The 13,537-nt window shown below is 41.1% G+C and overlaps 1 protein-coding gene across 5 annotated transcripts in view; it reads right to left on the reverse strand.

The window, feature by feature from the left end:
• STAG1 (STAG1 cohesin complex component) overlaps nt 1-13,537 on the reverse strand; it is a 174,395-nt gene that overhangs the window by 2,293 nt on the left and 158,565 nt on the right. For 4 of the 5 annotated variants that reach the window (XM_065073076.1, XM_065073077.1, XM_065073079.1 and 1 more), the window contains 7 exons: nt 12,398-12,546; nt 11,203-11,331; nt 6,990-7,195; nt 3,895-4,066; nt 1,687-1,797; nt 1,057-1,171; nt 48-128 (listed from right to left, as the gene is read on the reverse strand). In XM_065073076.1, the coding sequence (XP_064929148.1) occupies nt 48-128; nt 1,057-1,171; nt 1,687-1,797; nt 3,895-4,066; nt 6,990-7,195; nt 11,203-11,331; nt 12,398-12,546 (963 nt within the window). The remainder of the gene's footprint in view (nt 1-47; nt 129-1,056; nt 1,172-1,686; nt 1,798-3,894; nt 4,067-6,989; nt 7,196-11,202; nt 11,332-12,397; nt 12,547-13,537) is intronic. The other variant, XM_065073078.1, reaches the window with a different exon arrangement.

Genomic DNA, 13,537 nt, shown 5'->3' on the forward strand with positions numbered 1-13,537 from the left:
CAAAAAGCAGCTCAGATAAACAGCAAACAATGGTAGGAAAGGCTTACTGAATCGTCCTCAATGATAGCTGCGGAGTCGAAGAAGTCTGGCCTCAGCTCAGCCCGTTCTCGCCGGTTTCGCGACGGTGGCTAAAAAGAGGAGTTGGTTGGTTGAGAACATCCCACCCGTTCCCGGGTACAAACGCTTCGTGCGACTCTACAGAGCAGCTCTGCACGCGTTGTCATAACTCCGATAAAATGTAGGCCCCAATAGCGGAGAGCACTCTTAAATTCATGTTTCATTTAAGTATTTATTTAAGCTGATGGATTCTAAAGTAATTTTAAGTCTGTGGTCGTAGCTAAAGACTTGCTTAAGGCTCTTGCTAACTTAACCATGCTCTTGTATTAGAACTATAGGCCAGACTGTATAAAAACTGTCTTTATGCTTTTAAGTTTATGGTGAAAATTCAGCTCTGGATTTAGAAAAAAAAGGTACTTAAGATTTCATACTGTTTCTGAGGATTAAACCCTTTTCCTTGCCTTGGATTACTAGTAAAAGAGAGATTTTACTTACTTGATGATAATTTCAGTGCTAGTAATAACCTCAGTAGGCAGCAGCAGCAACTGCATTGTTGCCTAAATTTTCCTTCCAAGAGATTATAGCCCACTCCTAAAGTAACCTACGCCTTATTGTTTGGGTATGAAAGGAGAAATAGGAAAGCACAAAAACGGTCAAGTGTGTAATGCAAACCGATCCTTTTTCCCATTTTACAAGGCAAGCGTTCATTGCGAACAGAGGGGCTGGTGATGTTACAACCTCGATAAAGGAAATCCTGCCTCAGTCAGGCTGCCATCTGCTGATCCAACCTGTTTGGGAGCAATTCCAGTGCAAGGTGTCACCTCACCCCCACCTGCTCCTGCCTGTGCTCCCTTTGCTGCGCCAGCACGACTCTCTCGTACACGTTCAGACAACAGGAAACCAGGCTCGACATTTTGGAAAGTTTTGTTTGCACTTCTAAAATTCCTTTTAAATTATTTCTCACCCATTTAAAACTTGCTATTCATAAGGTTTACTGACCAGATCAATGACCATTGTGTCCTCAAATTCTTCATTCATGTCCTCTAGCTGACCTCGTGAAGACATCATTACATCTTCAAAGATGGGCTCAGCGTCATCTTCCATTAGACCTCGTCTGATTAATAAAGAGAAAGAAAAAGTCATTTCCAGGAATTTACATTTCCCAACTGTGATCTTTGTCATTACAAAGAATGTAATCCTACCCCTTAATGCTTTCACACAAAACCTTACACTGAGAATAAAGCCAGCAAGCTTTCTCTTAATATTAACGAGAAGAAAATCTTATGTGAAAAGTAATCTAGCCCTTGCAGCAAGTCCCATGTAATATCATTATAAACAGTAATTAAATTTGTCCCTAACAAGAAAAGGGCAGAAACCTCACTGTATTTGCTTGCTCTTTTACAAAAAGGAGTTGCGCTGTTTGCCAGGATCACTGGTAAATCCTGGGGAATCCAGGACCAGTTTCTAACACTGTAAGGACTTGACCTTGCTTGGGACTCTGGCCCTGTCCTGAGAAGTGCTTATGTGCTGAAAGATTACTGCCAATAATCCAGAAAAGGTAACATTTAAAATGCAGCATTGTCATCTAAATGGTTCCTCTCTGGAGGTGAGGATGCTCTGAACACTTACACTGCGTGCCTTACACCAGTTCTCCCTTTCATGTAGTTCATTCCTGTCCTGTCCTTTCGATTTAGATCTTCTAACTTCTGTTGGCCCAACCACGATATCTGCATCTGGGGACTAACAAACAGAAAGCAGTGTTATGACCAAGAACACTAACAATGTTGAGTTGGCTATTTTTAGACAATATCTCCTCAAGTTTTGTGTCTGGCCGTGCTTCAGATTAAGTATTTAAATCACATCCATCATCGTACATGTCTTCTGGGTGTCACAGAATCATTTTGGTTCGAGCAGACCCTCATGGTGATCGGGTCCAACCATTAACCTAACTCTGGCACTAAACCATGTCTTGTCTCCTCTCACTATACATGCACAAAAAAATATCCATTAATTGTTGTAATAACACCAGCTACACACAATGCTAATGTTACTCATTCATTAGTGTGGCATGCTCCTGACGTGGGAGCACTTCTAAAATTCCTTTTATCATATCCTACTTCACTGGCTCAGATCAGGCAAAATATGAGCAAGAATAGATCCAAATGAGTAATTGACACACGTTTTAAAACAAAAATGTCACACAAAGTGAAAACCAAATTGCTGTTAAATGTATACCCCAATCAACTTAAGCATCCAGAAACTTATCCACATGTAAACCCCTGAACAGCTGCACTTTTAATACCTTCTAAATCCAGTAGTAGACAGCAATGCATTTGATATGATTTGTGTATTGCAGCACAAGGAAACAGTAGTAAACTAAGTGCAGCTCTTCAAGAGCAACACTGGGTTTTATTTTACTATGCAGTCTTGTACCCTAATGAGATTAACACAATAAACTAGGATAACCCATGTGAAAACCACCTATAACAAATTAGTCTTCTGGACATCAACCCAGAACTCATGTAGCATGGGGTTTAGGTGAAAAGATAGTCTGGGACTAACATGAACAGGGGTCTTACTCGGGGAAAGGAAGTTGGCTGAACTCATTTATGGAAATGCCAAATACTGTGTGCTCCAAAAATTAATAGGTGTTTATAGCCAGTTGAGCTGCAATGGTCTCTTGTGGTGGGCACAGCTTAATGGATCATACCAAGGTTTAATGTGTTGTGCTGCTGACGCCTGGGCATGGCACACACACAAGGGTTGTGCTTTCTAAAGAGATTATTTTTTTGGAAGTTGCTCAGATTTTACGTGAACCTGTGGTCACAAATTGGAAAACTTCAAGAGCTTATACATACAACCACATACCCTTATCATTTGAGACTGGACAATATTTTACCTTCCCAGGCAAAATGACGGTTATTAATTATTTCTGTTTAGAAAATACTGTCATTAAAGAATGCAGGATGAAGCAGTAAAGTTCAGGATCAAACAGGGCAAGTGCACATTCAGGAAGAATGGGGAAGCTGGAGAATGTGTATTGAGAAAACCATGATGGACAAAAGCTGGAGGAAAAACCAAGAGGCGAAATCTGACTATTTTACACTGTACTACATAGGTAGAAACCTGATTCATGTAGCCAGCATAATACAACTTCTGAATCCAGATAAATCGGTTCAGTGCATTTGGCTATAAAAGTGATAAAAATAGTCTCCAAAACAGATACTGTTATTCTGTATCTTCAAATTAAAGGAAATAGCACATGCCAGCATTCTCTGAAGACTGCTCTATTCTTAAATAAACTATTGACAGATAATAACCAACATTTTTCCCCTTTAAATTCAGGTGATAAAATGGGAGTTGAGTGACAAAAAGTATGTAGAATTTAAGGCGAAATAAAATTGCCTGCAGGCAATTACCCCAGAAACAGGAATTACTAGCTCAGCAGCTAGAATTGCAGAGTTAATTTACAATAAGTCAGTTAGGATGTCTGGAGAACCTTAACCGTACTACGACACAGAGCAGAGGGAAAGAAGAGAGAACATCTGACATGCCTTTTAGAGAAACAGTTCAGTCCAACCTGGGGCCACAAACATGAGGAAGATTTCACCATAATTGCCTATGAGATAATCTTAACACAAGGAATTTCTACCATGATTTCATTACAACATATTTTTCCTGGGAGCTGAAAATAATTGAAATATTGCTGAGCCAAGACATTTCCAGTTGTTTTTGCAAATAAACACTGCATATATGGAGCCACAGACTATCTCTATGAATAATATGCAACTCCTTTGCCTGGCTTGCTGTACTTGCTACTGGAATTCCAACACTTACTTGTGTAAAAAATCCTGTTCAGATCCCTGCTCCGACTCGTGCTCCTGGATCTGCTCTCCCATTTGTCTAGTGTTCTCTCTCAGGACCGTTGAGGTGAGCTGCGGTGCTTGCAGTGTCCCTGGAGTATGGATGGTTTCGTTCCTGTTCAGCCACGAGCCTTCTAGGCTCTCATCTAGAAAAAGAACATTTAGAGTCACTGCCAGGGCTGGCAATGCACGGGGCAGCGTGCCTGCCGTCGGGATTCCTTCAGCCGGCTCACTGAATTGATGAGAGCTGGCTGGCTGCTGACACACTGATACAGTTCACTGGACTTGCAGAACCTTCTCCAAGTTTGATTTTTGACAGTTTAGTGTCCTTTAATACAAGCGTGCCTTTAAGAGATCAACTCGATAAATACTCAAAACAGTAACATCTTCAGTTCTAGTTTTATATTGTGTTCTTTTAAGGAAGGATTTTACTACCAGCTATTCCTAGCAATAACAACAATTTAAAGTAGAAACATTTAACAAAAAAAACCCCATTGCAAACAAATATTGTACTACAGCACTATCTAAATTGTCGTGTCTTGCACACCTATAACAACGATAATTCCCAACTACCGAGTTGGCAATCTAAATAGAAGACTGTTAATCTCATATGCATACAGAAACCAATATTCACTTAAACACTAAGATGAGGGTGGAGGATAAAACCCCAAATCTGGTCAGCCTAGACCTTCAGACACCCCAGTAAGAACCTTTTCAGTGGAGTATGGAGTGGGCATTTGAAGTCAGTGCAGTGGTCTGGCTGGTGCGAACTCTGAACAGTGATTTCAGACGGTGTGTTCAGGGTTCAGAGCCGGCGGGAGGCACAGGGATGGGAGGTGAGGGAAGGTGTAAGTGGGTGCTGTGCTCTGATCATCGAGGGAGCAAAGCAGAGAGGAAGGAAGAGAGGGGACTGGAGGGGAATGGGACAGAGCAGACAAGTGTGTGGGTGAGACAGAATAAAAACATCTAAGTTGCTGGAGTAAGTGAAAGATGAGACAAGGAGAGAAGATCATAGATTTACTAACGGCAAGAAACGTGTGGTGAGGAAGTACGTGGGGATGTCAATGGATCTTTTCATTTTTCCTATGCCTTTTATTACCTTTGGGGCACAAATGTTGTCTAAAAAGTTGCCTATTTAATTTTGAATTTACTTTTGAATCTTTTTTATCTTAGGGATTTTTTTTTCAATTTCTTAAAGGCATTGTGAAGAAACGTCATAGAGCAGATTTGCTTTCAGCAGCAACAGGGAATGTTCTCCAACCTGGACAGCCTGCTGAACCCTGTATACGCTGGATTTAGCTGAGAAAGGAACCACAGGGGACTGGTTATGGTTCCTTGATGCAAGGATCATTTATGTAGCCTTGTAACCCTTGTTTTAGTTCCTTTAGAGTGGAATTTCAAGAAAAAAATCTTAGCAGGATTTAAAGAGAAGTCCACGTTCGTAACTGTATTGCCAGATAAAGATTAAAGTTAGGACTTCTGGAAGAGTTATAAAAATGAAAAACCAACCAAGACCTGTGTACACACTCCATACAGACCATCAGTGAATTTGCTCATAACACCGGTTCTTCCTAGCTCAAGTTATACACTTGACAGTAAGTACTTCTTTCTGAGGATCAAATCTGATTATTTCATGGACTCATTATTGGCACACACAAAATAAGACCTTGTTGTACAGAAATCTCAGTCTTTCCATGAGAAATACAGACAACCTGGCTTTGGGTTTTCTTGGCTCTCCTTGTTCCAGGATTCAAAAGGAAGTGTTCTTAGGGCATAATGCAATCAATCAGTAATGCCTGCTGCACATCAAGCATCCAAAAATTAAGTACATGGTGTCCTTCGAACTGCTTATGTTACTGTGGGGTTTTTTGACATATGATATCAAATGTCCTTTGTTAATACATATCTAAACCAAGAATTTTGGTGCTCGCATTGCGTATCATTCAACGCAAGGACAGGCCACAGAGCGTGTGTTGCTGCTGTCATTAGACAGCGCTTGCTGGTAACTTTTCAGTTATGCTGTGAAGGACTAAACCAACCAGTGATGAGCTATATATCATTCCTGGACCTATAGACTGAGGCTGTACAGCAAAGCTTTCATAAGTGATGAAAGTCTGCGTAGCAGCCTGGGGATTTAAGGTCTGTTGAATTCTGTAAAAAATACGGCATCCTGAAGGAAGCAAAACTGTCGGAAGCAATATTTTATCTACCTAAACTCTAGGCTGGCTGTAAGAAAGTGAAGGACTGGGTGTACGTACTGCTCAACATAAGGTGTAGTGGGAAATGGACCTGACTGTAGAAGTGCATATGGACAAACTTTTGAAGAATATTTTGGGAAATTGTTGTATATTCAGGCAAACTGGCATTAGAGTCTTCACTGAGGAGTTACTGTGGTAAATACTGACCTTGGAGAAATCCCCAAAGCTTACAGATCCCACTTACAACTACTCTGTAGTGAAACAGTACATTTATATTCACAAAAGTACACGCTACATCACACAAGTTAACCAGGAACAGATGCAATTTTGTAAGAAATTGGCTATCATCGCTGCATTCCTGATAAACATGCCAGAAGTCAGAGAGTAAATACAGGCACTGGATATAAATACAATTTTAAATAAAAAGGGTGTCTTTTTAGTGTTCTCCAGCAATCCTGCAATGATACAGGTCTCCACCAGAATTTCTGCCCTGGTTTGCTCTAACACTGTTAACTAACATTGATTCCAGACTGAAGCGCGGGCAGAAATCCAGACATCCATGACTGGGAAAGGTGTAGAGCAGATAACTCCACAGACACCTCTGCTCCCACCTTCAGTACCAGCTTTCTGTGGTTCTGAATCTGCACACCTCAGTGAAGACAGACAATGACAGGGACTCACCTTGGTACTTCTCATAAAGAAGTGCTCAAGCTTGCTAGGAATTTGCAGAACAGGTATCTTGTTTTTACTACATACAGAACTATATTTTTCAGCATTGGTTGATAAACATTAAGGGCTCCTAGGCAGGAAGGCTGCAATATACATACAAAATGAGAAATGCCTCTGGCAGACAGCCTAAAGCCATACCAACCTTCCACTCTCTTTTTGTGGAGCGGTGGCCGTCCTTTCTTATTCCTCACCGAAGAGGCTTTGCTGCTGCTGCTTCCACTGTTAACGGACATTCTGTCGTCTTCACCACCCGTAACTAGTGAGTTTCTATAGGAGATGAGCGGGAGCCACACATCTTCTCTTCTTTCCATCATCTGTTCTGTCAGAAACTTCTCCAAGTAGGAGTGGCTGAAAAGAAAAAGACAGTGAGTACAGCGGTGCAGCACATTGTTTCCTCTTTATTCTGCAGGCCTCTTCACATTGTTGAGAGCTCAACACAAATCCCGCATGCTGTCTCCTTAATTTAATAACGTCTGCTGCTAGGGCACTGTATCTCGGACTGAGTAAGCACACATCATTCTCTCAAAACAAAGGGACACAGTTAATCACGCACAGGTTACTCACAGATAAACAATACGGAATGTTCTCTCCCCAGCATCTTCTTCCCACATTTGTCTGCGATCATTCGCAGCACACGCTACTTTAATTCCTTTTCTGTTTTGCATAGTGAGGAAGCCACCTCTGCATATTGCTACTGTGTCAGCAGACAGACCGAATTAGAACCACTGCTGTGAGACTGTCTGATATCCTTATGTATCTTGGAACAAGAAAAACACCTTCTTCAAATGCAAGCAGTTATTTTCCAATAAAAAATGGAAGATCTGTTAGAATGTCATGGAGAAGCCCCGTGCACACTTGTTAACTTACCGGAGGAACCAAACAACCTTCCTCCTGTATATGGTCTGGAGGGCATTTGAGTTATTTTCTTTCAATTATGGAATTACAAGTAGTCCTTAAAATGAATATACAAACCCTTACAAAAGTTATTCTAATGAATTTCAAGCTGCAGAAACGTGGATTCAGAATTTAGGCAAGAGACCTCAGGATTCTTCAACATTACCTCCACCCTTCCTGCAAATACATTAGGGTGCACCCTTCACTCATTATTCCATTTAGTACCACATTGTGAGCTTGTCATCCGTGGGAATCAAACCCATAAATTCTGCACAGAAACAAACTCTCAGTCTCCCTTTCCCTCTGCTAGGGCACAACAGGCTCTAACTTCTTACACAAGGTATCCCAACAGGACAAGGAACCACGCTGTACGTGCCTGGGTAACAATCACATCGAGTTTTTACTGGGATTTTGGTTTTTTGATTCAGTGAATAGGATAACTTTGCTCCAGAAACACCAGCTGTTCTGTCTACTGTTTTATTCAATATTCTGACTGCTTTTTCCTTCCTATTTTCATGTGTATACTGAGTAACATCCAAACGTTACACTCAGTGGGAAATTCTTGGGTTGATCTTTCTCTCCTTTACAGTACAACACTTGAGTGACTTAGAGAATTTATTTGCAGAATAATCTTGGAGACTAAGAAATTTTCCTGCATCCAATTTATATTTATTAAAGTGGAGTGCATTGGTTACGCCCAAATTGTGAAGAAGGAAAAACTACACCACTTGGGGTTCTTTACTGATTTAGACGCCAAACGTCTGACAATTTGTGCTCAGCATTTGAGAGGAGTTTCATACTGGTAGGCCATGCCCAGCTTCAAACGAGACTACAAACTGAATTTTTAGAAGTAAAACCACCACACTGAGGCTCCATCTCATCTGCCTTCAGGCACCCAATAGTCAGTTGTCTAGTCTAAGCTATTTGAGAGGAATAAATGGAAATAAATGCTGCAACAGGGCAATTCAACTCTGTACTGTGTTAGATGAATTCCTCAGGATTTTCCTGCTATCTGCCTTCTGTGTTTGTAACTGCGTTAGTATAAATCTTTTTTTGCTAAGTGTAAGAGCCTGGCACCTTAAATCTATAGTTTTTTATTAAATCCATGTATTCGAATAAATCCATAAATGGCTGTCAGTAATTCTAGAGATTACTCATAAAACGAGAAGCTGAATAAATAAACAGGACAGGAATACTAAATTAAACCAGTGTTGCTGCTCCATTCCCAAACCAGAAACATCTCCCTTTTCTCCCCGCAAATAGAAAAGCAGCAGTAAAGCAGAAGGGAAGTAGGAGCCCTGCAAGAGAGCAGTGTTTGCTGAACTGTGACAGGAATGGGGCTCTGCACCAAGGGCAGCTGCCATATGCAGACATCTTGGGTAGATAATTCATTTTTTTGGGTTGGGAAGCCAAGCTGGAGGCCTTGTGGACAGCTACACGCTCGTGAGCTGCGTTCGGCGTTATTCTAGAGCGCTTGTGCCCCCAGCAGAGCGCAGGGACAGACAGCGGGCAGGAGGAGCGGTCCTGTCCTGCCCACAGGACTTCTCCACCAGATGGTGGTCACGTACCTCCTGGTGACAGGCAGCCCTGCCGAGGGAGGGGACGGCTCCCTTGGGAAAATCGACTCTCCAGGGTGCACCTGAGTGTCTGTCACTGCCTGAGGGGCGCGGAGGCAGAGCTCTCAAGGGAAGGAATGCAGGTATTGCCAAAAGAAATCTTAACTTTTAAGCAAGTTATCTTGACTCTTTTCACAGCCGATGGCATCCAAGGCATGTCTGAACTCATCTTATAGCAGTAACTTAGAACAGATCAGATAAATCATGTCCTAAAGGGCGTGTTTCTTTTCACTGATCTTCAAAAGCGACTCAATTAAATAGCTCAGGTGACTACAATAAGGACAGCTAAAGCCGGGAGAAATGGATCCCGTCGCAGCAACCTCTCCAGTCCCGCGAAGGAAAGCGGAGGTTGGTGTGGGCACCAGTGAGTGGGGAAGGGAACCTTTGAGAAAAACAGTTAAATGGCAGCATAGAAGGCAAAGGAACAAGATCTCCTTAAGTACTGAATTTCATGTAAAGGATCAGATCAAATTAACCTGTCAAATCAACTGTACAGAATGATTTAACTTTAGATTTTAGACACTGGAGAAACTTGTGGAAGGGATTATTACGGTACAGGAAAGATAAGCTTCACTAAATTCACTAAAGGAATCAGGCTAATGACACTTAGACTAACAGATGCAGGAGAACCTATGGTTCAGCTAGGAAGACAGTAATAAAAGCCTATTATCCTTAAGTCCTGTCCTGAAGAACAGGATAGAGGTTGACAAGATTCAAGGATATGACAATGAAAAGCAGTTTCAAAAACTGTATGCCAAGCGTGCCCAGATGGAGCATCCACTTCTCAAGCTCATTTAACTTTCTTCTACTGTGTTTGCTGAATTGACCAATTATTGATATAATTAAAAAGTTAATTTCACTCAAGTGTGTTATACGTTAAAAATTATACAAAGTTAACCAGGATGCAGAAAATCAACTGGAAAGATATTTATAGCCATAAATCAGAAGATTTGGCAACTGCATTTTTTAAATGGTCAGACAGTTATTCAAAGAATTCAGTTCTACCCTGGGCAGGACTGGAGACCTCTTCCCTTTTCCCTTCCTTCTTCTGTGCTATGACCCAATCTTGCATGTTTGCTACGTAACTTATTAGCAATGTTGAGCATTACATTGATGTTGACAATGTCTTTACTACGAACTTGTTCTTATGAAGTGGTTTTCTCTGCCAATTCTGTTGACGTATGCAGCCCCTCTTGAGAATCTGTTCAAATGTTGCTCATAAAACAGTATTTCTTGCTCTTTATTCAAATCTTATCAGAAATACCTCTGATTCATTTCATATCCAGTATTTAATCTGCAGTAGTTAGCTGCTGTAACGAACTCAAGCTGCTTGTTTCAGCCCCTCAGGTCCCTCCCACGCTGCCCTGTCCCAGCCAACAACAGTGTCCCCTCTCCGCCTCTTTCTCTGCCTGGTGTGCCAGTAACAGACGCCTTGGCAAACCTGTATTTCCCAGTTTAGCTCAATATATTAAAATAAACACAAATATACGTTTACATTTTATGGAAGTATCTAACAGAAACAGATGTTGCTGCAGTGTTTACAGGCCTGTAAATTCCCTGCACTTTTTTCTTCTAGCCTAAAAAAAAAATAAGGTTGTTTTTCATTTCCAGTGCCCCATGAGAAATGTTAATGAACGCTGTTTTGTGAGGTCTCAAGCTCACCTCCTCAGTGGATCTGATTCTGTTTCTCATTTATTTTTATTACTTTAAAATATAAAATGATGAATAACCACTGTATGTGAAATGTCTCCCTGGGATTTCCTGTAGCCCCCCGCTGGATTGTGAAAACCTCAAAGCAGGAGCTTAAACACGCACTAGAGTGATGAACGGAGCATTATTACTTACACAGTCTTTTTGTCCTGTCGCAGGAGTTTAGAAGAAAATTCACAAAGCACTTCAAGGAACGCCAGGTTAGGAGGGGGATAGTCTTGTCCTTTTTGATTCTGATATTTGAAGGCAAACTCTATGCCATCTCTATGGTAAAGATATATGAACATTTTCAGACAATTGTAACAACATTTTTAAAATTGTCATCCATCACTTCTAAATTATGCCCAAAATCTGAACTGTGATGAAAATCTTTACATCCCGTCATAATGTGTTGGGTTTTTTTCCCCCCATTACTAGCAAACAGCTGCTTTTGGACAAAGTGGAATCAAATGTTCCCTCTCAGTTTGTGAGGATTCAAACTCCAACACAATGTACTGCCCGTCACATGGTAAGAAGGAATTTACACAACCTAAGGGCCCGGGCAGGCGCTGAGAGCCGCTGCCTGAGCAGGAGTAGCTCATTTCTGCGTGAAGCAGACGTTTGCGGTAAGAATAATATGTAAGAAATAACAAAATCTAACTTCTTCATCAAGAGTCAGAGAATTTACTTACCAGTACATCAGTACCTGCATCTCTGCCTTATCTCTGCTTTATCATTTGAGACTAAAGAACACAATTTACTTTCACATGATCTAATAATGAGGGCACATGATGTCTTGACTTCTGTTTTGTTTGGCACAGGAAAGTGTCTGGTAGTATTTTGATCATGCTTTGCTAATCTTGAGCTTAATGACTTAGTCTCTGAGATGGCAAACTTCAATATTTTAACCTTTCATGGCAGGGGAAAGTCACCATTTAAATTTAGCAGCACCTGTCTACACTTTCCTGCACAGCGGTTACGTAAAAAGCTTCAAGCCACTCAAAAAATATTTCCAAAGTATTTTTGGAATACCTTTTTATAAAAGCCCCTGGTGCCCAGAGAATCCACAGTGGTGTGGTACACAGAACTATCTACAGCTGTTAGATACAGTCCACACAAATATGTACAACACCAGTGACTTTACCTGAGATAAACATGGACATTCCAATAAATTCAGTTTTTCTTCCTTTCTTACATAAATGTACACCCCCCATCAGTTTTCTAGGTAAACTAGAAAAACACCATTGTTATTCCAGGACCTGTTAAGATTACGTACCTTTAGATAAGGCATGCTGAGCAAAACTTTTCATCTGAAGTAATATAAAAATCTAGTTTATTTACCACCACTCACTTGTGTAGTGTGGCCACAGCCTCTCTTGTCTTGATCTGATCCAAGCCAAAAGTGAGGGCAAAGCGACGGGCCAGTTCCTTAATGCCGCTCACGTGGGCAGACGTCCGGTCCAAATTGGGACCTTGCTCCTGAACAAGCTCATTAAACAGCTAGAGAAGAATTCAGTGATTAAAACCCGGGAGCTAGGAAACACTTTTCTTGAGGCAGACTTTTGTTCTTAAGCAGTTATGTGAAGAGCAGACATTAAAATGATGTTTTTCACAGAGACGTAACAGAGTTCTCTCACATTCAACTTCTAATCCACTTCAGTTCCCAGACTTTTTTTCTGTGTATGTCCCATTTGCTGATTATCCCCCATCTTGTACTGGTGTGGCCGATAACTCTTAATCAGAATTTTGCACTTACCTTCACTGAATTGCACCTATTATTCTCCCAGCTCATCGAGATGATTCTGTATTCTTACGCTGTTTTCTAAAATACCTATAGCAGCCATCAGATCGGCATCTTCTATGAATTTAGGAAGCAAAATTGCTATTCCATCATTCAAGACTTAATATCTGCACAGCATTACTGGGTAAAAGCCTTGAAAGCCCGCTTGATAACACCCTTGCAGTGCAATCACGTCCTGCTCGGTAGTTTTCCAATCAGTTCTATATCTTCTGTTATTGCCATTTAAACCCCGTTTTCCTAACTTGCTAATAAGAACATCAAGGGAGACGGTGTCAGTGACAATATTAAATCAAGTGGCATTAAATCTACTGCTTCTCTGATATCCACAAGCTCTGTTACCATATAATAAATGAAAGCAGCTTAATTTGACATGATTTCTCCTTGACAAATTCATACTGCCTGTTATCTATCACTTAGGCACTTGCAAATAGCTTTTCTAATTATTTTTTGTCATGAAATGATATCAGGCTGGCTGATCTATGGTGCCTGGCTTCTTCCACTCTCCAGGTTTTAAAGAGAGCCACTACTTTGACATTCAGCAATCCTGGTTTTCTCAGGGTTTCACAGGTATCTCTCAGCTTCCAGACTGCCACGGGAAATCTCGTAGCACTCTGGACTGAATTTTGGGAGGCCCAGCTAATTTGAAAACATCTAATTTATAGAAGTAACTTCTCTGTGTAAGGGGTTTGG

The sequence above is a fragment of the Columba livia genome, chromosome 9 (genome assembly GCF_036013475.1).
Source record: "Columba livia isolate bColLiv1 breed racing homer chromosome 9, bColLiv1.pat.W.v2, whole genome shotgun sequence".
In the NCBI taxonomy this organism is placed as follows: Eukaryota; Metazoa; Chordata; class Aves; order Columbiformes; family Columbidae; genus Columba; species Columba livia.